The following is a 26,248-nucleotide window of genomic DNA, read 5'->3' as shown; positions in this document are numbered from 1 at the left end:
ATTAATTTCCTTCCATGAATTTGGAAGGCTAAATTTAGGCATATGCTTTCCTCAAAGGTCTGAGCATTTCATCAAGGGTTGCCCTAGCACCATGTCTGTATTATTTCTGTATATTGAATATACATCTTAAATTTCAAGTATACAAAAGCCTTACTTAACAAAGGTTAATTTTCATAAAACAGATCCTTAGAAAATGTTTTAATTTGACATTCATATTTATAAAGGGAAACAAATACAAATGATGTGGCACAAACATCATTCTTATGAAGATTTTTTACAGTCAACTAAATATAAATCCCTTTGTCTTTATATCTTTTAGTTTGGTTTTACTATTGGCTTGATTCAAATAATGGGACATAGAAAAAAGTGAGATTGTTTGAGATATACATTATACATTCAATACTTTGTTACCTGTAGTTGTAAAGAAGTCAATTAAGTCTTTCATGTTCTGGTTGGATATTGTAATTACTGAGAACCTACTTCTTTGAAAGGATTGATCTAAGACCTACTAAGCTCTTCAGTTTTATTCATCAATAGTATTGGGGGGAACATTAAGCAGCCCAAACCCTTTCAATTGAAAATAAATCATCTGTAAATCAAAGATAAGTTCCCCCGAACATATTTTCACAACTTTTTTTAGTTTTGTGGATAGGTCCTAACAAAGATCATTTATCACTCTACCGCTTCATAAATAAGACATTTATGGGCTATGATTCAGTTGCTGATGAAAATAGAATTTTACAAAGTAGTATTAATAACTTGCAAAATTTAATAGGAGAGAATGATAAAATCGTCACAGTAATTAAGAGCAGCTTGCAAAACCGTCACTGTATGCATTCCAGATATAAATGGCTCCATTTTCTTTTAAAACAGAAAATGTAATTTTGCCTAATGGCTTACGGAATTGTTCCCTACATCCTACTCCCAAGCCAGGTGACACTGCATGCCTTTATCAGTTATCACTGAAGAAAAAAATCTTAGTATATTTTGAGAACACCAAAGAAAACTTTCTCAAGGAATCCCTATTTACACATAAATATCATTCTGGGATTGCCTTCCAGAGAAAACTTGTCTTTTTCAAGGATATTGTTTTATTAACTTAACCTCCCCCAAACTAGCCACAATGCATAGAATTAATTATAAAGTGAGTTGGAATTCTTGCCAAAGAAAATAGGTGTTACATTTCTAATATTTCTTACAATAAAAACATAATACTTGAGAAATAGTTTGGTGTATGCTCTAATACAAAATCTAATGTTAAAATAATGAATAAAAGAGTATTATCTCAAGATAACAGAACTTTTCAATCTTTATTTAATTTTTTTCCAGAGAAACCCAAATAATATGCATACTTAGATGGTGCTCCAACATACAATAGCACACATACATATACATACATACTTTAGACAATAGGCTACATTTAGAAAATACTCATGAACACTTCTAACTTTAAAATAAATTTGAATTTTACTAAAATATAGTACCAATTTCTTCATAACTCTCTTGCTTCTACTCTACTTCAAGTGAAACACATTTCTACTTAAGTACATAAATATTTAAATCTCTTTTGCTAACACACTAATTGAATAATAATTGAACAAAGGGCTGATTTTATAACCTCATTGTTACAGAGTTTAAGAGTGAAATAAGATGAACTAAGAGGACTATAACATAGCTTCCTTATGCTGGATTCTTTGCATTTGTCTTATAATTGAATTATTTTAATTTTTATCTCATGTACCTACCTCAATACTTGGGTGGTAGGAATGATTTGGGAATCTGGGTTGCATGGATGGATGAAACTCTTCTGAAGTATGCTATTGGTTATGTAAGTGATAAGGAAGATTCATTAAAATATATACTTTAAAAGTCCATATCAGTGTGTCAGATCCTTGACTTTGTGCTAATAGCAGCTATATTCATATCCTGCTAATGCAGAGCAGCCTCCACGAATCCCACATCTTTGATGTACAGCCCTGAACAGAGTATTCTCACATTGTATTAGGGCTGGTTTATTCATGAGCAAAGGACTATGAATGGGAAGTGTATCACTTCCCAGTCTAGATCATAAAATACTGTGGAATTACCTTGTTTCTCTTTGTCTGAGATCACTTGCTCTGGGGAAACTACTTACAGTATCACAAAGATGCTCTACAACTTATGGGGAGGGACCAAGTGAAGACAGTGAGATCAATAGCCTGCAACCAGCTGAGGACATGGGTCAGATGACTATCACCCTAGATGACAGTCTACCACATCGTTAAAAAGGGTAAAAAAGGCCATAAACCAGAATCACCCTTAATAAGCAACACCTGGATTCCTGACCCACAGAAAAGCTGAGATAAGTACGTTTGCTTTTAAGCTGCCCAATTTTGGGATGATTCTTTGTGTATAATTAAGTAGCTAAAACACAGAGATTGCAGTTCTAAGATCTCATATTTCTCAGTACAGAGACTTGGGAGAGAGAAACAGACCAGAGGCCCTCTTGAATTAGCTTAGTTAAAAGTCTTGGCCACAAGAGACCTAAAAAGTTGCTCACACTTCTACTTCTGTAGAAGGGAGAAGCCACAGCAGGTGGAAGAAGGCTGAAAATGATTTCATGATGTAGGAAGGCTATGACAATATGAATTAAAGCCTTTCACATTCAATCAGAGTATATTTGTGAGAATGACCCTTCATATATATGGGATACAAAGAAAGCACTGTAGTACTGTCCTCCCGTTGTTCATCAATTTGCTTGAGCGGGCCCAGTAACGTCTCCATTGTGAGACTTGTTGTTACTGTGTTTGGCATATTGAATATGTCAGAGAAAGGTAATAAAGAAATTAAAAATGGCCAAAAGCAACAGAATGTAAGAACCAGAATACAGAACTGAGTTTACCATAGTGTGGAGATAGAAAGTGGTGGGGACACCCTGAGAAAATAATGGAGAGAAACTGACACTCTGGGGTGTGTGTGTATGTGTGTGTGTGTGTGTGTGTGTGTGTGTGTGTGTGTTGGGGGTTGGTGTGGTGCTGGAACATTATATGTATAAAAACCTATTGTAAATCACAGTGCCACAAATAAAATTTTTAATGTTAATTCAATATGCGGCCACAGAAAAGATAAACAGCAACACTTCTACTTTCGAATTTAGGACCCAGGTCCCCTATTATGAATCTTTTTTCTAGAGAATTAGAGAAAGGCACTGAGAGGGGAACCACCGTGGCCTCTTCCTGTGAGATTCTCTCTGTGAGCATGAACATCTGCAAATGAGTTTCTGAATACTAGCATCACCCTCATAACAGGCAGGCCTCTGGGCTGTTACTTTCCGTCACCTGGCTCTTAAGTGTAAAGCAGTGTGTCACAACTTTAGGGGAAAACAGTGTAATGTTGATTGTATGCTATTTGGGTTACTGACTTTTGTGCTTCAGCACAATAACTCATCCATAAATTCTATGACTTACTACAACCAGAGTAAAGGGGAAGGAAGAGTGTGGGGTGTGTGTGTGTGTGTGTGTGTGTGTGTGTGTGTGTGTGTGTTTGTGTCTGTGTGTGCGTGTGCGCGCGTGCGCGTGCATGCATGGTGCAGTAAATGTGGAGGGTAAAAAAAATGAAAAATAATCTTGCCTTAGGAAATTTCTTTCTACCAATGGCATTAGCATTAGCTAAGAACAGGCTTCCTCCCAGGCCCCTTTAGGCATTCAGAAGCTATCAGGATTCTTTTCACTTCATTCCTGTTTCCAGCAAATGCAATGAAAAGCCTACCATGTATAGGGCAGTGCTTTGTACCATCAGTAATTTTGACCACAACAGAAATCTAAGCAGCCTACCACCTCATTTCATCTCCCTCTGCCATGGTTGCCTAATTCCAGAATCCTGAGCCAAATGATTCAATCATCAAAATTTTATTTTATTGTATCCAGAAAGAGAGGATCTAGGAGAGAGGTGGAAAACCAGAAACCTGCACAAATGTGAAAGGAGTTCAGTGTTTGAGGATTTTGAACTTCTCTGTAGCATTATCTGCATCCAGCCTTAGCTGGAAGAGATTAGGTACTTGACTTGGATTTGAAATCTCTACAGAGAGCAATCCACTTCCAGGCTAAACAGGTAAACCTTGGTCTCTAACCTGGATTTATTATAGTCACCAGAAGCAAGGTACAACTGGAGGTCTGTAGCCCCACCAAATAACAAAGATGGGTCTATTTGCCACAGAATGTCTATACAATAAACTCATATTTCCACTTCTGCAGTGGGAGAAACCCACATTTTATGAGGTTATCAAATGATTTCATGGAGTGGAAAGTTCTGACAATAGCTAGTTCCTATCATTTTATTGCATTTAAGTACAGTTTTCACACCCTTTATTTTTAATTTCTGTATATTTTTATTTTTGCATTGTTTGGGCTCAAATCCTCGACCTCACCCATAAGACATGTGCTCTACCACTGAGTCACATTCAAACCCTACAGTTTTATTTCATTTAATTGCTTTTTATTTTGTGACATAAGTAAAATGTTTAAAAAGAAACTCCCAGTCATAGTTTTACTAAGGATTTGAACAAAAAGACATTATTTTATGATTATTTGCCCAGGAATTTGCTCACAAATCTGTTTTGCTTGGGATTTGAACGGGAAGTGAATAGTATTTAACTTTGATAGAAGAAAACGTTCAGACTTGCTAAGAAAGCAGAAAATTCTGTGCTTAGATGTGATCACCTGTAATCTTCTTTCTGTATTGTAATTATTTTCCCTAGCAAATGTTGGTTTTAAAAAGACAAAAATGGGGGTATCTTCTGAATCATACAGAAATGCAGACATTTCTTCAATGCTGGCAATGTCCCTATGGACTTGAAGTCTGTCCTACTGATAGAAATTATACCTAGATTTTCCCATTGGTCATGTTCTAGAAACACACACAAATGCCTGGCTCCTCTTTTTCATCACTTGCCTGAATCAAATCCTCTTCCAGAAACACCTCTAGTTTGCTACAGTTTGATTTGTTCCTTGGCTCAAGCTCCCTTGGACCCTGCCAGCTCACTGTCTGGGGATTGAGGCTGCCTTACTGCTGATGGAAGGACCACACTAAAGAGGCAATTAAAACAACTACTCACATCGTGTGCAAATATTCTCTCCCTCACTCTCTGATACTCCTCTTCTCTCTCTTCAATTGATTTACTTCGTCTGTCATCTCTAAATGGATGCATTCTGTTTTGCTGAACAGAAAAAAGAAATCAGGAGGGTTATCCACATTGAGCTGTTAGAAATCTGCAGTTAAGTAACTGTCAGCTGAGTATAATAAATGTTCACTTAAACAAATGGAGCATGAAAAATCTCACTCCCTCTGGTCCCAGGGGAAGCTGTGCTGGTGTGTGCATGTGTGTGTGTGTGCGTGTGAGAGTGTGTGAGTATTGTGTGTGTATGTGTGTGTGTGTGGTGTGTTGTATGCAGCAGCAGGAGAGGTTTGCTGCTCCTGTCTGCTTTCTTGTTGGCTGCAAGAAGCACAGGTGCTTCTGGAATGAGAGTACGTAGGTGCTAAGCCAGTTCACCTACATTATGTCTACATTACTGAGGGCCTCCATCCCTTTGCTAACCTATGTGATTTGACTCCTGGGCAGAAAGCAGAATGTGGGTGAAAAATTGGAAAGTGACTTGTTTTAAGTTGGCTAGTTGAAGGAAAGAAATGACTTTGATAAAGCTTGGGAACTGGAGAAACAGGAAAGGAAGCCTAGGAATATAATAGAACACTTTTCTTTGTTTCCTTCTAAATACTTTTACTCAAGGACATTTCCTAGAAGTCCCACTGATATAGGAAGTAGAATGACATTGGAAAGACCTATTTGTTGATTTGGGTCAATATTGAGAAAATTAACAACTCAAAGAACCCAGCATGAGGACTGCTCTTGTTCTGCCTTTCCTTGGATTCACTGCTTGCCTCTGGACTACCTTCCCATTTAATTCTTGCCATCCCTCATAAAATGCTCTGTGCTAACTGCATAGATCCATCCATTCAACAAACACCCACAAAGAACACGACACAGGCACATGTTGCAGAGTCAACTCAAGCCACCATGTTAGCTCAGTGGCATGGGCCGTGGGAGGAAATGAGATACAGATGATGAACAGGTTTTAAAAAAATAAGTGCGTCAGAGATGCACATCCTGGCTTTCTGTGACTCACTGAGAGTAATTAAAATAATAACTTGAGTGATATGCATATTGTCTTACCTTTAAGAATTGAAAAGCAAAGTCCTTTTCAAAAATATCTATTTTGATTGTCAGAGACACAAAGTGTAAGTGTGATGGCATTTATATGGCTTTTTACTATTCCTATCATTAAAAGTTTGTTGCTTTTTTTTTGCCTTTTACTTCATTTTCTTTCTGATCACCCTGGATCCCACACTCCCCTCCCTGCATCTGAAGAAGAGATTTAGTCAAGGCCCTCTATCCTTGTTGAAGTACCATGAAGAAAGCTACTCTAGAACAATATAATGTTTTGTCACAAGCAAAATACACATAAGGAGAAAGTTCTGCTACAACTCATGCAAAACAAGCAGACAATTTACATGGACAATAAAACATGGGAAGGAGAAGGGGTGGGGGACTAAAACATGAACTTGAGTCCTTTCTGTGAAGACTTATTTTAGGATAGTTGCAAAATCCACCTGTCCTCACCATAACAAGGTTTGTTCTTTACAGCTACACGGGTTGATCATCGGTCCGTATTGAAAATCCAGCTCAATTTGTGCACAACTGAAGGACAAAGCTGTAGGGAGTGGAACGACTGCCATAGTTACACAGACATCTGGAAATGCAACTGACAAAGCTTTCCCCAACAGCTCGGAGTCTGTGGCATCCCCCCCTCCAAGACATGCAGCAGAAACTGCGCCAAGCACCACCCATGCAACCCAACAAAAGCCATTGCTAAAGCGACCAGCACACGTTCACTTTTGCTACCCATTGAATGCCAGAGAGGGAGGCAGGGAGCAAGGAGGCTGGAGAGAGGACAGTAGTATCAGAGGCGGGAGAGAGCTCGGAGGGGAAGGGAACAACAGAAGAATGACAAGAACATCAGTCAGCCCACCTTCAAAAACAACAACGTCAGCCACTCTCAAACTTCAGAACCAACCTGATTGTCTTCTTTATCAATACTAGAGTTATCTCGCTTCAAGATAAACCGCTTCTGGAATTCTTCACCTTTTTCATCTTTTAAATGTTCACAAAACCTTTGCTCTGGTCTGCCAGCAAAGTAAAACATATCAATAAAAATGATTCCCCCCTGATGTAAAGTTATTTGTTAGTGTTGTTCCCCTCCCTTCTCCCCCACCATCGCCATCCCCTCCAGTGGTATTCAATTTTATTATTTTTTTTTAAGTTTACACGTTGGTTTTCTTCATTAAATTGCTGGCAATATACAGGTAATACTCTGTCCTTTCCTAAGGTATTGTTAGAATAACTCTGTTGATTTGAATTTAGAGTCCTGTTAGCAGCATGCTGCTTCACATGACTGAAGTGAAACAAATATGAATGCCTGTGCATATATAGTGTGCAGATGTTTTTGATATTTTTGTTGGGGAACCAACAGAGGTGCCACTCGCTTATGCAAGGCAGGAGATTGACGGACTGCTGAGCAATGTACAATAGTTAGTCTGACCTCTGTCATTCTGGAATTAAATCAAGTTTCCACCCATATTCTCAAACAACTGATACACATTTACAATGTAGGGCTGCCACATTAATTCACAAGTTCTCTTCTGGAAACTAGAATACTTCCTTGCGTATGCTGCCTGTCAAGAGTCTTCTGGTTTTACAGAAAGAAAAGATCATTATCCCTAAATAATTTTCACTTTTTTCCCAATGAGAAATGCTTTGGAATCTAGTTCAAGAAGACTTTCTGACATCTTTGACTAAATCTTATAGAAAGGTTCAGTAATTGGGGAAACTAGAGATATTTAGTTTAAACAACATAATGACTTATTAGCATGGGGAAATTGCTCCCAGAAGTTACACGTTATTGATTAATCAATTAATGTTTTAGGGCCTCTTAATCATTTTGTATTATTATAGGAAAGGGTTCCACTTCCTTAGTAATTTCCCACAACTGTCACTGGACACCACAAAACTCAATGAATGAGTTGAGTTTAGGTTCATACCCAGGGGAAGTGTTAAAATATTTGTCCTGGGTATAGAAGCAGTTGTAGTTTATGATTCTCATTAAAGTGGCATTGTCATGTTTAGTTCATTTCTTTTGAAACTCAGTGGATTTGCTCTCCCTACTGGGTTTATTGTGCATTTAATCATGGGAAACTACTTCTCAGAGTTTATTTTTTAATGTTGGTGACCAGTAATTAAAGGAATCTCATTAGATCCTTATAATTCCAAAGTAAGCAAATAGCATTTGGATAACAAAGGACTGGTTTGTATAATTGGAATACATTTGGAGTGTATAATCCAAATCTTGATGAGAAGCATTCTTTGCTTAAATACATGTACATAAATTATACTAACATTGGTTTGAAAACAATAACAGAAAACTGGAATAACATGAGTTATAGTTTTTAGAGCTCTACAATTTTTGCAGTGTTATTATTCTACTCAGTAACCACTGTCAGTGTCACTGTCCTCTCATTGCTCATCGATTTGCTTGAGCAGGCACCAGTAACATCTCACAACAAATTGTGAGACTTGTTACTGGTTTTGGCATATCAAATACGTCACGGGAAGCTTGCAAGGCTTTGCTGTGCGGGCGAGATACTCTCCGTAGCTTGCCGGGCTCTCCAAGAGGAGTGGAGGAATCTTACTCAGGTCAACTGCGTGCAAGGCAAAGGCCCTACCTGCTGTGCTATTGCTCCAGCGCTCAGTACCCAAAATAGAACTAATGTTGGAGGAAACTTTTTTTTGCTTCTTTTACAGATTATTAAAAAAAAAGACTCAGGAGATCTCTATAGCTTCAAGTTTATAGATTTGTACACTAAGCTACACATACCAAACAACATACTCACATCCTATAGAGACTTAAAGTCATTTTCTCTCACTTATCTAGTTACACACAAGCTAGAGGCCCTAAAAAATAATAAAACAATGTATCATATTATCTAAAAGACTGAAGTAAAACTCTCCCAACCAAATTAAAATGTGATAAAATAAAATAACCTAGAACTGCAAATATTGATACTTTGTTCGTAGGACACTAAGGAAACAAAATAACCTGGCATTATTTAGTAAGAAAGTAACAGAGAAGTTGAGTATATTTTGATATGGAAAAGTCACAGTATAGTCATATATTATAAATCTAATTATATATAGATTATCTGTGGATGTTGCACTGTCAGAAATGAAACTCAGGTCCTTATATGTGTAAAGCAAACACTCTACTACTGAGCTAAATTCACAATTCATTATATTTCATTGTAATAGTGGCAGGTCATTCTAATGTTTTTAACAAATACTGATATATTAGTTATATGTATTCAATAAAAGTATGATATAATAACTAATATAAAAGTGTTGATTCTATCAATGATAGTTAATTTTCTCCTAATCCCCATGATCTATAGTCTAATCGATAGTAAATGAAATTATTTTCTTGTTGCAAGATATATAGATATATTTCTTGTAACTGCTGCTAATAGTAGTTGACTATTTTTTTAGAAATAAAATGATTTGAGAATGAAAACTTTTTGACTTGTGAATGTAAAGTGACTTTACTTTTGAGCAATGGTTTTCATTCTTTTTACAACCTGCCAAGATGCAGTAGTTCACCAACAAATGACTGAAAATGCTTATTTTCCCATATATATATATATATATATATATATATATATACACACATTTATACAGGATTAACACAAAAGTAAATCTGTTTCTTTTTGATGATATGGATTAGATATTAATCTGAGAAATTTAAGTAAAAATGCAACTTCAGTTTTCTTTTTAAAATTTTATTTTAGGCTCCATGATTTACAGTATTGATAATGGCAAGTTTTCATGCATAAAGCATTCTAATAAAGCATTCTAATTTCATGCATAATGCCCTCTCCTAGAGTGTAAGCTTCTTACCACTGTTGTGCTAATATCTACCCCCCGGCCCCCATCCCGTCCTATGTTCTGTCCTCCCCGCCCCATGCTCCTACATTGATATGCTTCCTACTAAAGACCAGTTCTAGGTTTCTGATACCTTTGGGTATTTACTGTTTCCCTACTATATTTCTTTTTATTACGTGGCACTGGGGACAGTTTGTGGGTGCCCCCAGCGCCACGTAATCTCATCAATGGCCAAGATCCAGAGACTCTAAAACAAAGCTCCTGGAAGAGAGCAAAGCAGCGATCGTGAGGCCCAAAAGCCTCCATCTCCCTCGGAGAGACCGGCAAGCTAACAAGGGTATCCTGCCTGCATGGCAGAGCCTGTCAAGCTACCTGTGACATATTCAGTATGCCAAAAACAGTAACAATAACGGTCCTCATTCCCCTGATCCTGAAAGAGCCTCCAATATGGCAGCGTTGGGAAGGATGAGTAAGGAGAGGCTGTTAAAATCTCAGGGCTGTATCTCATGGTGTTTCACTAATAAAATAAATAAAATCTCAGGGCTGTGACGAATGGAGACATTACTGGCTTCCGCTCGAGAAAATAAATGAATAACGGGACGACAGTGATACAAGTGAAGTGATTTCTTTTTATACCATAAGGAATAGTTATTTTTTTAAGGTGAAAACCATTTTGAGTAAGGTTTGTAACAAGTTAGAATGTGAGATTTATGTTTCCCAGAACATTGTCTGGAACATGGGAGACCCTAGTTGAGTGAATAAATAAAACAGGGGATAAATGAATGAAACTTTAGTGCGCACTATAATTTGAAGGCAGATCAGAGTAACTAAGATATGAATCTGTAAATAATTTATAAAATAGAACAGGCAAAGTTTGATTAATAGGAACATAAATTTATTATAAATCTAGAGCAATAAGATCTTTAAAAATTATACTTCCATTACAGTTCAAGTTGACTTAAAAGTCATTAGGAAAACTTTTTCAAATTTGAGGGCCTCTTGAGAAGAGAGATGGGAATAGGAAAGTATAACTTTTCAAGTCTTGAAATCTTTCTGCTTGAAATATTATAGTTATAAGGGAACTATTTAACCATTATTATAAAATTTAACTTGCATTACTTGATTGCACTGGTTTCTGTTTTTTACAGAAAAAATATAATTAAGAAAAACATATCCATCAAATAAGCAAAGAGTAGCCAAAAGAGCCTGTTCCAGTCAATAATGTAAGTACCCTTTAAAAAAAATCTCTTGTTTTGATATAAATTATGCAAGTGTATTTACTACTACTGGTTTCAAAATAGCACTGTAGCACTGTCCTCCCATTGTTCATCAATTTGCTCGAGTGGTTTTCAAAATACTTTGATTAAATTTACTTCAAATATTAATCTAATAGTCCAAATTGCTTATCCTTATCTATTAACCAAAAATATTTTTTAAATTTTTATTTTATTAAAGCACCATATTTTACAAAGTTATTCATAATTGGGTTTTAGACATACAAGGTTCCAGCACCAATCCCACCACCAGTGTTAGCTTTCCTCCACCAACTTTCACAGGTTTCTCTCTGAGTCCCCCAATCTCAGCTTGCCATCTTAACAGCCTTTTTTTAATTTGGTTGTTAAAGTTTGGATCTCATGATTTCAGTGTTGTTGACTCTTTGGTTTGGATATTTAGCGCTGTCATTTCTTAACACCACAGATGTACCGAATGCCCCTTGACCCCCTGTACCCTGATTCTTTCATCTATTTCTTCCCCCCACCACTGCCAATCAATTTCTTTCCTTGTCCTTTCTCCCTGTACTCTTAACCAAAAATATTTTGAATGAAAATAGAGAAACAAATTATAGTTTGTGTGGAATGAATAAAATAAACCTAATAATGTTATTCTTGGTTGATTTTATAGAGACTTATCTATGACGAGCTGAAAATCAATTTACATTTTATACTCAGGCAAACTAAAATCTACATTATAGTGCATGTGATTAAGCTATGAATTACTGATAATTCACCATTACATTATAGCTTTTGAGAAATACTCTTTTACCACAAATTAACATCAGAGTGATATTATCCTTAGCCATAAAATGAATGTCCTACAGTAATGGATTATGGACCATGGTTTCAAATAACATCATTTTGAATGTTTCAACATGAGGATAGAATTCTAATAAAACCCCTCAAAATTGAAAAATGGCATGGTATTTATTAAATTGGTAGTAATTAGAGTTATTTATTTATTTTGGTTTTGGGGCCTCATCTGGCAGTGTTTAGGCTTCATCCTGGCTCTGCACTCAGGGGTCACCCTGGCAGGACCATAGAGATACTGGGGATCAAATCCTGGTTGACTACATGCAAAGAAAATGCCCTATCTGCTGTTCTATTGCTCAGGCCCCCTAGATTTATTATATTCCTCACGACCATGCCCCCCCCCCCCCCCCCCCGCACACACACAGACACACACATAGACATTTTTCCTGGAAGTTTTAGGTCATAAAATATTATTTGAAGTTTCCTTTACAAATTCATCAAGAAGCAGATAAATTAATGTATTTTATTATTAAAAAGTGTTTTTTGAGGGCCTATAGTGATAGCACAGCGGGTAATGTGTGTTTGCCTTGCACGTGGCCGATCCGGGTTCAATTCCTAACATCCCATATGGTCCCCTGAGCACCATCAGGAGTAATTCCTGTTTGCAGAGCCAAGAGTAATCCCTGTGCATCGCTGGTATGACCCAAAAAGAAAAAAAAAACGTGTTTTTTGAGGTTAAAAAATAAATATGTTTGTGATCATTCATAGCAGTTGTTACTGTGAAATTCACAGTATAAACTGAAATTTTTACAAACTTAAAACTAAAAAGAGTTTGGTTATTAGTACATATTCCTTTCTTTAATCTTTCTCCTCTTCCATTAAGGTATTACATGAACTTTCAAAATGTACAAATTTTTTCATTGTGTCTCATGATCTGAAGCTCTACCCTCCCGTTAATAATCTTTTACCTTATATAATAATAATTTTATTTTTTTAAATGGGCACAAATTCCATTTATATAATGTAGTTCTAACAATAACCAAGTTTTTAAAAATTCATGCATAAATACTGCTAAGTCCTGTCTAATAAATCTTCAAAATATACACTCTTGAAAAGCAAGTCTTGACTTTTGCAATTGCTTATTTTATGTAAGAAAATATCACTGCTAATATTTGTTTTGGTAGCCCATATCAGAAATTATATCATTGAATATTGAACCAACACTGTCATTAGTATTAGACTCTAATAGGTGTACTATAATATTCAATTTAATAATATTCAATTCAATTATAGTACAATGTGTACTATAATATTCAAATAATTTTTTTATTCACCAGCTCCAGTTCAGGATGTCACAATTTTCCTGAGGTAATGTTTACTTCAGAAATTGCTGAAAATGGCTCTCTCATCTGGGGTAACTAGGAGAGGGATGGATGAGTTTCCTTCCCCGGCCCAAAAGAGCCCTGACAGATGAAAAACTTTAGAACTCAATTGCTTTGATGCTCAAGGTCGCTCTCCACAGGCTCACATGAACCTCATCCTTAGTGAATCTCCTGTACAACTGCATTTTAAATTTTAGAATTCCTGGAGGGGGGTCTCTATTTGCAACATCTCATACTCTACACCACTGTTGTACCAAGAGTAGCACACCACATGTGATGGGATTTAAAGTAGAAGGCAACCAATTTCAGGGGAGAAAATTTTATCTATCTATCTATCTATTTATCTATCTATCTATCATCTATCTTTAGCAAGGCTCAATCTTTAGCAAACATGTTAGTAATCTCTTATACAAGGGCTTAATGGCTCTAGAGTGAAAAGCAACAATCTTCATACACTTTCCTCTAAGGAAACTTTTTTGGATCATTTTTAGAGGATTATCCATACAAGAAATACAAAATTAATTATTTTGGTTCTGTTTTGAGGTCATGGTTTGGGATTTGGGGTGAAAACATTTGAAATATGGTGGTGGAAAGGTGCAATGTTGGTGAGATTGGTGTCCAGATATTAAATGTAATGAATTATTGTGAACAACTTCATAAAAATAAATAAAAATAGAAAAAATGAATTGCTGAATATTATTTCTTTGGATGAAAGGTAATTTTGCTTATATATAAAATTAGTTTGCATAAAAGTATTCCATTTAAGATTCTATGCAAAAATGAATTTCCTCTAGAGAAAGTCTAAAATGATTGAATAAGTCTAGTTCTTGAAATAAACTATTACTAGAAAATAAGAAGTATTTCACAGTCTACATACTACTTTAGTTCATACCCGGTACTAAGCATTTGAGACATACTTTTTTGCATAACGAGGTGCAAGAATTTTGAACTGAATTTTATGTCACTGAATAGGTAGGACAATTTCCAATCCAGTGTGCTTTGAGATCTAGTTTTACCACATCATAGCTTTAGTTTCATGTTATTATCTTCATGTTATTATCATATTTCTAGGTTCTCTGATTTTTAAAGTCATTAAGACCAGTTAGGAATTTGTAAGTGAGCAGATGGGTACCAGTGAATAAAGTGTTTAATTCTCTTCTGCTTTAGTTACCATAAGTTACCATGGATTCTACTACTGTTGGTTCATCTTTCCTTAAGCTAATAGAAAAGTCATGGTTGAATGACAGAAGCAGTGGATTTCAGTTTTGATTGTCTTTGAATTGACCAAGATCAAAACATGAAGCTCAATTTTCTCTGCTACAAAATGATCTAGTCTTACCTAACTAAATTTTTGTAAGAAAAAATAATATTTCAAGGTATTATTATCTACATACTTTTAAGTATGTCTGTGTTATACAAGGTACCTGCAAGTTTCATTTCCAAAATTAGTCATTTTTTTCACTCAACACTCAATGGCCCCTAAATAACTTCAAGTGTTTGAAGGCAACAAAAAAAAATTTAATTTCTCTCCCCACAATGTTTTTCTGTGACTTATTTCTACAGAGTTTACATTATCTGTGGTGTTTGAGAATATAGTTTAGAGAGAAAAGATATAAAATCTGACCAATATTAACGGGTAAATCTTCCTTTAAGCATGCAATAACTCAGGAACTGGGTTGCTTATAAACAGTATACAAAACTTCCTGACTTTCCTGATAGCAATGTAATTCTTCATTGGTTTCTGGTCTTTGACTTCAAGTCAGATGAATTTCAGTGCTACTTGTAGAAAAAACGCAGAGCAAATTTTCGATGTTTAGAAATGACAGAATGCCAACCAACCACTCTTGTATTTTGAAGAGGCACTTAAATAAATGGATGCTTGGATCTTCTTCAGGGGATTATTAAAGCAAGCATCAGTATCAGGATGCCATTCAGTTTATTCATGGTGGCACTTTATTCCCAAAGGGAAAATATATATAACAAAGGTGGGATTAAAAGCATGTTTTTTGTTTGATTGGTTGGTTGTTCATAAAAGTCCTGAATAACCTGCAAGGAGTAAAGTCCCAAATGATCAAAATTGATTATCTCCTCTGTATGCCCTAACTTCCTCAGAAAACCAATATTTATAGACTAACACCAGACGAATCCTCCATTTACTACAGTAAACTACTGTAGTTACTATCAACTACTCATTATTCTAGGCCAGGTCACACTTCTCAGTAATCAAGGCATTGCGTTGTACTCTTGGGAGAAGTTTAGGTATCACCTAACCAGTATCTTTGAACCCCTGTTCTTGCTTTATGCATTTTGGGTCCTGTAACAATCCCCTTTAATGTTTTTTTCCATTTATCTTCTTTGTTCTATACTCACAGAGAAGGGGATTTGAGGCCATGACAGTGGGTGGATATAAAAGACAAAAGAAAATGTATTCAAGAAATGGCAACCTTTAACAAGAAAATTATCTGAAACTAGTTAAACAGTTACTCTGACATATGCAAAGACTTTCTGATATGCATGGGACCCTGTATATAACAGATCCTGCTATGTCTTTTACAAAGCCGAGTTCAAGTAAATGACGTATAGTCATCAAATCATATACCATGAGAAAGTATCCCTTATCTAGGACGGAGAGGATAGTCACTGGGAGAAAAACTGTTTATTAGTGTAACAATGAGTTTCTTTGGATTAAACAAAGGAAAAATTAATAAATAATGAGAATGTAGAGAGTAGAAAGAGAAGGGCAAACAAAGCCTCTCATGAAAATAGACCCAGATGAATAACATTTAGATTGTTTTTAATAATATTGTTGTTTACAATTTTAACCTCAATGCTAAAACTGTACCAAAAAAAACCACATTGCAGATAGAAAATACATTAACAGCTTATAGCACAGACTCTAAGAAACCCTTTATCCAGTTTTCTAAGGGTCTTATTTGTTGTCATCACCTAATCTGACAGTTCACAAAGAATTCCAAAGGGATAAACATTCAGTGCTAGAGAGCGAAATGTATTTCTGAGCAATTGTGGGGCATTGATAGCTGAACCAAAGTGAAAAATCTAAACCTCAAGACTGTAGCTCAAAAAGTCCATTCATGATTTCAACAAATAGGTATACATTTTCATAAGAAATATCTTCAATCATTTAGACCCATTCTAGGACTGATAGCCATGTTGAAAGGCTGAAGATAACATACACTCCCCTGTTTGAACCTGGCTAGCTCCTAAAACCGCTGTCAGTGGTACACTATTATACTGATTTTTTTACTAATTCTCTCGAGTGCATTAGCTCTTTCAGATGAGGACAGCATTTTAAGTGTCTCTAATACAAATATGCTAGTTCTAACTCTCTCAGGACATCCTTATTCTTGCCTCCATCCCACACTTTCTGTCTCTGATATTAAACCCTGGATCTGGACTGGTTACTTGTAAGCAAGTTATTTTGTAATAGTAGAATAAGTGAGCTCATTTCTCACTTAACATTATCAATACATTCTTCATTTTTAGAAAATATATGAGCATTTTATATGCCAAAAAGTAAAGATAGATACAGAGTAAAGAAAGGTATTTAATGGAATAATTATCATCACCTTGCAAGTGTCACATCTTATATCAGTGCCCAAATAATAAAATGCAACAAGAAAGATCAAACTGTAGGAAGCATTTTTATTTATGGATACCAGTGAGTCTTTATAAAATATATTTTATCCCTCATTCATTGTCTATCTGACAACAAAGGTTTAAAAGAGTTGGAATTCCTATACAGCTCTAAAAGTTTCTTGAGCATTAATTATTCTCAGAGGTTTTTGTTTTAAGAGAGTTTATGTAAGAAAATTGTTTTTGGCATTTGACACACTGATTTAGACCTCATTCTACTACCTAAGAGATAAATTACCGAAGCAGCAATAAACAAATAATAGCTAAAGGTAGTATGAGTAAGACCTTATGTCACTGAACTAATTATCACTGAGTATGAGTAAGACCTTATGTCACTGATACTAACTATGTATCATTAAGAAACATATTTAAGATATATAAATATGATACTAGGGATATATGTTACTAGGGAAATACTAGGGATAATTGTAGTAATACATTTGTAATCCTCCTAGTGTGCTCCCATGATAAAACTATTTACATTTTCATATAAAACTATTTTTATTTATGCAAAACTTAACATTCTTTAGGTCAGAGAGATAGTAGAGCAGGTAAGGCAATTGCCTGCATGCAGCTGACCCAAGTTTGATCCCAAGAGCCCCAGATAGTCTCATGAGCCAGTTAGGAGTGAGACCTGAGCACGAAATCAGAAACAAACCCTGAGCACTACTGAGTGTGGCTCCCAAACAAATAACAAATGAAAAAAAATCCTTTCTTAATAAATAAAAATGCCCATAGTCTAGGAAAACAGAGATTCTGAGAAGTAAATTCAGCCAATATATGGCTGATCTACATCTCTGTCAGAAGAGCATCTTATATGACAACGCAATGCCATTGAAGAAAAATTAAAAGCAAATAGCTGAAAGGTTTCTCCTCCTCACCTTAATAGTACATTTATATATATCCAAAGAAATTTTTCTCTATATTCTCCAAGCTGCAATGGCATTTATAATAGTCATTTTTGCATATTTGCTCTGGAATAGAATAAAACCATCTACTTTGAAAAGGCATTCCCAGAACACAAAAAACCCATAAAGATCTATCTGAGGAATTTCAATCCCAGTCTCCATGCTTTCCTGAAACATTTCTATCCGATAATTCTTAAGTTAGTATAGTCCCTACAATCATCAATGCCAATATCTCTAATAGTACAACTTAAATTTTTCAGAGAACTAGAGAAACCAAGACATGTAGGACCTGAATCAAAATTCCCCAACAGAATATTTTGTTTCAAACTTCAACTGGAAAAGAACATGACAACTGATTTAAAATCAAATATATAACATTCCTCAGAACAACATTTCTCCTTTGCTAAAGCCATTTATATGATTTGTTACTAATTACAATGGCCTACTTAATTCATCATCTTCTCCTAAAAAATATCATCCCCTCTTCCCACTCCACAAAAGAGCTACTCAAACTGAGGATGGTCAGAAAGTTTATGGAGAGAGAACATTATACTTGACTGACTTGACTATTACAGACTATAGAGTGTTATGTACAACCGATCAGGCAATACCTTGACATTCATGAAGTATAGCCGTTCAACTTTTGTTTTGGCATTATTGGGGAGCTAAAAGGTAGAGTGTAAGAAGAGAAAATAGGCAGCTAATAAGCCCACCTACTCTGTACCTGAGGTGTTCTCTGTTTTCTCAGTCTTTCTGAAGGCATGGATGGATTCTATTTAAAACCTGCCTCTATAAAAAGTAAAACAAAATACAATAAATATTGTCTAATAAGTGAAGTCTAATAATATGCTAATCTGATGCCTATTAACTAGTAAAAAATGGCCAAATTATATTCTCTAGTGGTATTTGGGAATGGCAATAATCCCAAGAATTAAGAGAGAGTTAACAAAACTTTCTGAAATAAGCAAAATAATTTACATACTCTCTGTCCTCTATGTTCTCTTTAAACATGCCTGTGGGATTAAATTTTAGGTATAAATTTATTTAAATTTAATATTTTAAATGAGTGTAAGTAGCTATCTATAACGGTTACCATATTATACAAGATAGCATGTTTAGGGACATTAATAAAATTTTATCAAGAGTTGTATTCAACATGTGATTTGCTCTAAGACTATTCTATGTTGACAGAGGTTTTAGAGATGTTTACCACTATTCATGTTATTAAAAAAATAATGTGCATTAAACTAGTGCACTTCCTCCAAAAGTTGGACTACATAGATCGATGGACTTGTCTAGGTCTGTCATGGTCTTTTTGAGAAAAAGAAAAACAAACTAAAATAAAATAAAAGTCAATTTCTTGATTATTTTGCAAAAAGGATGTTATGTTCCTGTATGACATCTGAAAGTCTTAATAAAAACAAGAATGCAGGATAAAAAATAACATCTAGGGACATATGAGAGGAGCTAAGCATGGTGACCTTTCATCTGACTATTGTTCAGAATCAAAGGTTTATGTGCCAATAATCTGATAAAGTAGAAAGCTGATAAATTTTTAAATGTATTTTCCCAGTACAATAGAAAGCAACCACAGGATCCAATAATTCTGAAGCTTCAAGGGCCCTTCAACACTATCCACTTCAAACTCTCCTGCAGATAAGTAATTTGAAGCCCAGAGTTGTAAAGTGCTCAGTGTCCCTGAGATAATGGCCAAGCTCAGTCTCAGAGCTCTCAGTCTGTTTTCTCTCCACTATGACCTTCATTCCTGCTGAACACAGACTGAGCTTCAGTAGATAAAGAGTCTCTTCTCTGTATGCCTTGTCCCAACCTCTGGTGAGCATAAAATAGTGTTTTAACTCCACTGCTGTGCTGCTCTTTGCAAACATAGAATTCCAAAACACCATGCAGATTACACAATTTACCAAGCATACTGTGAAAAACAAAATGATAATATGCAAATGTACTAATAGAATAATTTACACGGAGACTTTTCTCCCCAATTAAAGTTGGATTTTACTATAAAACTGGCTTGTATGGGTTCAAAAGAAAGAGCTCCAGGTTCCAAATGAGTATGATTAAGTATCTTGTGGACTAAGTGGAATCATGAAAAGGCATTAAAAATGGAAATAAATAATTATCTTAAGGGGCAAAATAAAAATGCAAATGGAAAAAAAAGCCAAAGCCATTCTTTCATAACAAGCTCAGAACTCTCATTTTATAGAATAAAGAAAAACTAAGATAGCAGAATTCAAATGGCTTGTTCCAAGTCACACAGCTACAAGCTAAAAGAATTGATCTTAGAGACAGGATTTCTGTCTTCAAGTTCAATGCTTCCTATTACTCTAGAAGTCACAATAAAACAGACCTGAAAAGCAGAAAAAAAGGACAAGCATTCTATGTGCTTTAAAGTGACTGTAGTTTTCTGTTTGGGCTATGTTTTGACATGAAATATTTCATGGTTTTGTATGTGATCACATGGAATATTAAAGGGGTAAAAAGAAAATTATGTTTCAAAAGCTATGTAAAAGACCATGGAATAAATCCACTTTATTGTGTGAATTTTATAAACTTTGCTGGTCCTCAGATAATCTTCTACAGATAAATGCCACTTGCCTGCTGATAAGAGCAAGAGATAAATAACATGGCACATTTTAAATGTCATGTACTTTGAATTTTATACTATAGTCTTATAAATGAACCCATTAGAGACAAAGAAAATGCTAAATAGATATAGTAATGAGCTTACATTCTTGTGCTGCTGGTCTTATTGATGATAACAGATTTCCCTGTCTGATCCACATTGTGATCCAACCCAAAGTAAGCAGCCACTCGATGGACAAGCATCCTCTGGTATGATGACATCTGAGGGAACTTTTTATAATGATTACTGGAAAGACATATAGGAAGAAAGTGGAGTCAGCAATTGTGTTCCTGGACTGTGGCACATATTACGGGTCCACACACAAAATGATTTCCACACACAAAATGATTTCTCTTTCATACAAACCACTAAACCTCTTTCCACCTCTGGTATCACTTAATGTCCTATTTCCAGACAAATTTTCCACTTACTATGGATTTATTGATTATGCTACAATTAGTATCCTTGACAGTTGCACATTTCTCCTACCAAAGGGAAATTAGTGCCAGTTGGAAAGTACCATGGATTAGCCCATACTACCTTATCCAGGAAGCCAGCCACAGGACAAATGACAATGACATAATATGTGACTGCAGATGCCTATCAAGAGACATGTCATTACATGGTTTACACTGAAAGCAGCACAATTATTTTCAGGCATAACTGACTGCAGCCAGCTGGATCCCATTAAAAAACTATAATAAAAATGAAAAGGGGAGCTTCTTGTTATTGCTATTCTATGCTAATCAGTGGTCCCTGTCTGTAGCCATTTTTGTCAGAAATTTAACAAGCAGAAGTTCACATGGGCCAAGCAACAGTCCCATCAGCATATAACTCCTCATCCCCAAGATTCTCCATTCGACACATCAGTCAACTCATTCAACATTTTTTTCCTATCCTTACATTTTTTCAAGACATATCATATAATTCAACAGCCTTGCAATATAACATACTTGTTGTCACCAATGAAATCAATAATTTCCTGCTCCATTTTCAAGAGTATCATTCTGTCCCTGCAAAATAAATATAATTATAAAAATTTTTATATTTTTTCTTTGTTCAAACTTAGTTGGATGTATGGAAAAGACCACTGAACATGTGTATGTCCATTTATAAATTCTTACATTTTGTTTAGGATTATTTTTATCTCATCAGTTAAATATTTTGTAATGTTGAAATTTTTACATTCTGGTATTAATTGCTAAATGTAATTAAGATTTTAGGCCCATAAAGCACATTATACAAACTGTGTATTTAAATTTGTGAGGAAGTAAAACAAAGCAAAGCCCAAGAAGATTGATATATAACTGCGCCAAAGCATGATTGGTTTATTTGACATTGATTCTTATGATCTATTTTCCCTCTTAATCAATACCTCTTTGTGACAAAGAAAGTAGCACTGAAGCACTGCACTGCACCCCGCCCCCATTGTTCATTGATTTGCTCCAGCGGGTACCAGTAACATCTCCATTGTGAGACTTGTTGTTACTGTTTTTACATATAGAATATGCCATGGGGGAGCTTGCCAGGCTCTGCCGTGCTGGTGAGATACTCTCAGTAGCTTGCCAGGCTCTCTGAGAGGGGTGGAGGAATTGAACCCAGATTTGCCTTGTGCAAGGCAAATGCCCTAACCGCTGTGCTGTCGCTCCAGACAAGGAAAGTAGAACCCAGAAACTAGAATTTATTCATTGGGTAACTTTCCAATAATTAAGACCCTCTGTGAATAGTAAACATGCAAGCAACTGACAGAAAAAAGAAAATATAAAAAAGTATTTAATACAACAGCAAAGATGACTGCATTTTATAGTTTCCTTTTAAAAAGGTGTTTGGAATATTACTATAATAGACTACTGAACTCTTTTGCAAATGAGAGGTTTATCTAATAATTTACCTGGAATTATTCTTTAATGTGTTAATCAGAAACTCATGTAAATCTATGCCTGTAGAATCCGTATATTCTTGGCTGCAATCTGAAACAAATGGTAGGATAGAATTGTCAGTCAGTGCAGTGGAACGGGGAAAGGAACGTGCTCCTAATCTTTTCTGGTTTTCTCCTGCTTAGGTTATTTTAAGATGAAGCTATTGGTTTGAAAGATTATGTGTTTCCCAACTAGGAACATCAAAATGAGTATCAAGTTTAGAAACTGAGAACACCCTGTAGATGCTGAGTGTAGAAAGATCCCACTGCTATAGGAAGGGAAATATGTACAGTCTCAGGAGGAGGGCTGCTGGGGGGTGGAGGTACAGGGGAAGGCAAATGTCATATGTTTTTTCTGTTCTACAAATCAGCAAGGGCACACTGCCATGTGACGTGTACTCCCACTCCCAGTTCTTAGAGAGAAAATTCAAGAGCTTGAGGCACTAAGGAACCAGCATTCTCCAAATCCAGGAAAGGTGAAAAGCCAAAATCAAAACAAAAAACAGGTTCTAAGACCAAATGTTACTAAGTGAAAAGCACAGGTGGGTTCAAAATACTTACAAATTGTTTAAATCTTATGACATCCGCTAACGTCATCACTAATTTCTAAAACTGTATCAAATAATCATATATTTTTACTCGGTTGACACTATGGTTTTTAGATATTCACAAAGATAAACATTATAAGCAGATATGTATATAATATTAGAAGTAGCTGTCATTCCTCAGCTAATCAGCTACGTTTTCTTTCTTTTTTAAGAATTGACTGCAAAATTATTTATTCATAACATGTTTCATTTCAACCTAACCTAACTTTATTTGTAACTTTTGCTTTCATTTCATACAAACATATAAAGGGTAACAATTTGAAAGACAAGCTGTAGAAGTCTGGGGTATTAGAAATAATGACTCTGAGGGAAAATCTTTATTGAGACAAAGTGTGCATATTTTAAATGAGATTTTAATATGATAGTACATGGATTGTAGCGACCAAACCAAATTCATCTTTTCCATATGAAATTTTCATAAAGTATTTTATTGATGTAAGCCTATTCATTGGAGATGAGAACCACATATCATTTAAGAATTATGAATTCACTATCCGCTTTTAAAATAAACACAAAGATACAAAACAGTATCACTATTGTTAATCACTCCATACCACTATACTAATCAACTGAATTAAAAGCGCATGCATATATACTTCTTTGTAAATATAATTTCATTTTTAGTTTCAGGGAAATATAACAACTCATCATTGAAAATAGGATACCCAAATAAAAAAACGAAAGAAATGTCATCCTAAAAATAAGCTTGGCTACACAAGTAATAACATCATAACAAAAAAAGAAATCTGTTCACATCTTTTACACACACACACACACACACACAAGTATGTGCATAGTACTGTAGTAGGGGAACATGTCTATAAAAATCTAGAAGGTATTATATGGGAAGGGGAATGTTTATAAATCTAGAAGTCGTGACTATGTGCCCAAATTGACTGAAGAAAATATGTTCACATTCACCTTTTGATAACATTCTTATCTTGGGTTTTTCAGAGGTTTTATCTTTGTTTTTATCCTTTTCCTTTTCTCTTTCAGAGTCATCTTTCCTAGATTTATCATCCTCTTGAAGGCTGGGAAAACTGGAAAGCTGTAAATGAATTGATTCCTGTTGGGGAAAAAATATAATAATTTAGGGCTAGATTTATTAAATTCTTTCTGGTTTCCATTTTTGCATAGAGGCATTAAGTATGGGAAAATGAAAGCCAGCTGCAGATTTTTCTTTCTTAAATGGTAAAAAATTAAACCTGTCATAAAAATAATTGCCCTTTAAGCAGAATTAAACTTCAGAAGTCAATGGGAGGTCATGAGAAACATCTAGTACTAAAACTTTGTCTCATGAATATTAACCTGAAAAAAGTTAAATTCCCAAAGATCACATCTTTTATTTTTCCTACGGGTTTATTTTTAAACACCTAGGAAAATAACTTGATCATTGTTCTTGCATCATAGTCACTATAATGTCTCAAAAGGAAGAGAAGGATTCTGCAGTATTTTCTATAGCGTCTTCTAAGGAGAAATAGACACAAACACAGACAGAGATTACGAATCAATTACAGACAACAGATATAAGGGCTCTAGTAATCAATTTACAATAAAAAGCCTGTTTGATAACTGCATCAATAGTGGTTTCTAGTGCTATAAAAAAACAAGTTATACAACTTCAAAAATCTTAGGAATATTATTTACAAATGCCTAGTATACAAATATGTATAATTATAATCTATAGTTACTATAATCAGTCTTTTTGAAAAGGTAGAGATATAATTATACTTATTTATAATTATAAATACAATTATAAAGTATAATTATATTTTACATTTATTATAAATATTCAATACTATTTCAATGTTAGGATTAATTAATCCTTACCAAAATATAATATTTTGGAAAAAAGTTGATATAAAATCAAGCATTCAGGGTATTGGGGCTGAATATACTTATTTACTTACTTACTTATTTATTTATTTTTCACTGACAACAGATCATCTAGTATTAATGCACACATCACTCATTTCATTGTCAGTATGTTAACTGTTTTGAAGGAGAATGAGCCAAATTATGCTTTTTAGCTTTATAAAAAACCTATGCTATGATTAAACTATGACAAATTAGTCAACATTAAGCCTACTTGTTCTTATGTAAGAGATCATTTGATTGGAAAGCTTTCTTCCATTCTGTGACATTAAAATTTATGATGAAGGCTAAAATACATTCCCAGTGACTAATAGTGTTTCTCACTGAGAACTAAATTGATGCTTCTCTACACGTGACAGTATTGGTGCCTATAGATCCTCAAATTAAGACCAAACTGGAATTATTAATGTTCTTTGTAAGTCCAGCTAATCTTGCAAGCATAAAATAAAAGTCAAGTTCCTTTGGGGGAGAGGTTTCATTGTGTACACCAGCTGGTATAAAACATTCAATTTCTCATAATAAGTATCTTAGCTAGATTTTCTAAGTCTTAATGCTGGGGCCAGAAATATATGATATACGTTACTGAGTGTAATCTAATGACAGGGCATTTTATCACATGACTTGGGGCAGAAATGTTTTTGTCCACAAAGATTCGGGCTATGGTTTTCTACTTGTAAGGAGATAGTTGAACTATTTCTGGCTCAGAAGAAACAGTGAGAGAGGGTGAGAATTGATTCAGCAGTTGATCAGGAGGGGAAACTGAGGGCACCAGTCCACAGAGGTGGCCTCATTGCTTTTTCGAAGTGGACTGGAACCAACCAGCCTCTGTAAGCTTGAATCAAAAATCTAAAAGTCTTGGGAATATAAATGCAAAACTGCAGGCCAAAAGACATCATCTAAAAAAAATGTTATAAACTAATGCCATGTGTGAACAAAGACTATGTTCAGAAAAAGTTATTTTCTATAAATAAGATACATTATGGTGTTGAAAGAACACACAAAAGTGCTGTAGAGTTGGTAAAAAACAATCTGTTATTTTTTAATATTTTTATTGATGTTATCAATAATAAAATACAAGTGTTAATAAATACATTGGTACAGGATAAGTTTATATCCAACAACAGTAAAAGAATGATTCAAGTTGCAGTAATACACTGATAGGTAAGTAGTATAACATTAGAAAAGCAAAACTCCTTTAACTTAAAGACAGGCTG

The 26,248-nt window shown here is 35.0% G+C and overlaps 1 protein-coding gene across 13 annotated transcripts in view; it reads right to left on the bottom strand.

Moving 5' to 3' along the window:
* ARPP21 (cAMP regulated phosphoprotein 21) overlaps nt 1-26,248 on the bottom strand; it is a 160,629-nt gene that overhangs the window by 84,718 nt on the left and 49,663 nt on the right. For 9 of the 13 annotated variants that reach the window (XM_056129898.1, XM_056129897.1, XM_056129901.1 and 6 more), the window contains 6 exons: nt 24,081-24,225; nt 22,525-22,603; nt 21,587-21,646; nt 20,739-20,879; nt 7,107-7,215; nt 5,093-5,194 (listed from right to left, as the gene is read on the bottom strand). In XM_056129898.1, coding sequence (XP_055985873.1) covers nt 5,093-5,194; nt 7,107-7,215; nt 20,739-20,879; nt 21,587-21,646; nt 22,525-22,603; nt 24,081-24,225 — 636 coding nt within the window. Of the gene's footprint in view, nt 1-5,092; nt 5,195-6,652; nt 6,744-7,106; nt 7,216-20,738; nt 20,880-21,586; nt 21,647-22,524; nt 22,604-24,080; nt 24,226-26,248 lie in introns of those variants that run through there. The other 4 variants (XM_056129906.1, XM_056129907.1, XM_056129908.1 and 1 more) reach the window with 2 other exon arrangements.

This window comes from Sorex fumeus, unplaced genomic scaffold (assembly GCF_029834395.1).
Source record: "Sorex fumeus unplaced genomic scaffold, SorFum_2.1 ptg000072l, whole genome shotgun sequence".
In the NCBI taxonomy this organism is placed as follows: Eukaryota; Metazoa; Chordata; class Mammalia; order Eulipotyphla; family Soricidae; genus Sorex; species Sorex fumeus.
This window is presented reverse-complemented; position numbering and strand designations above follow the sequence as displayed.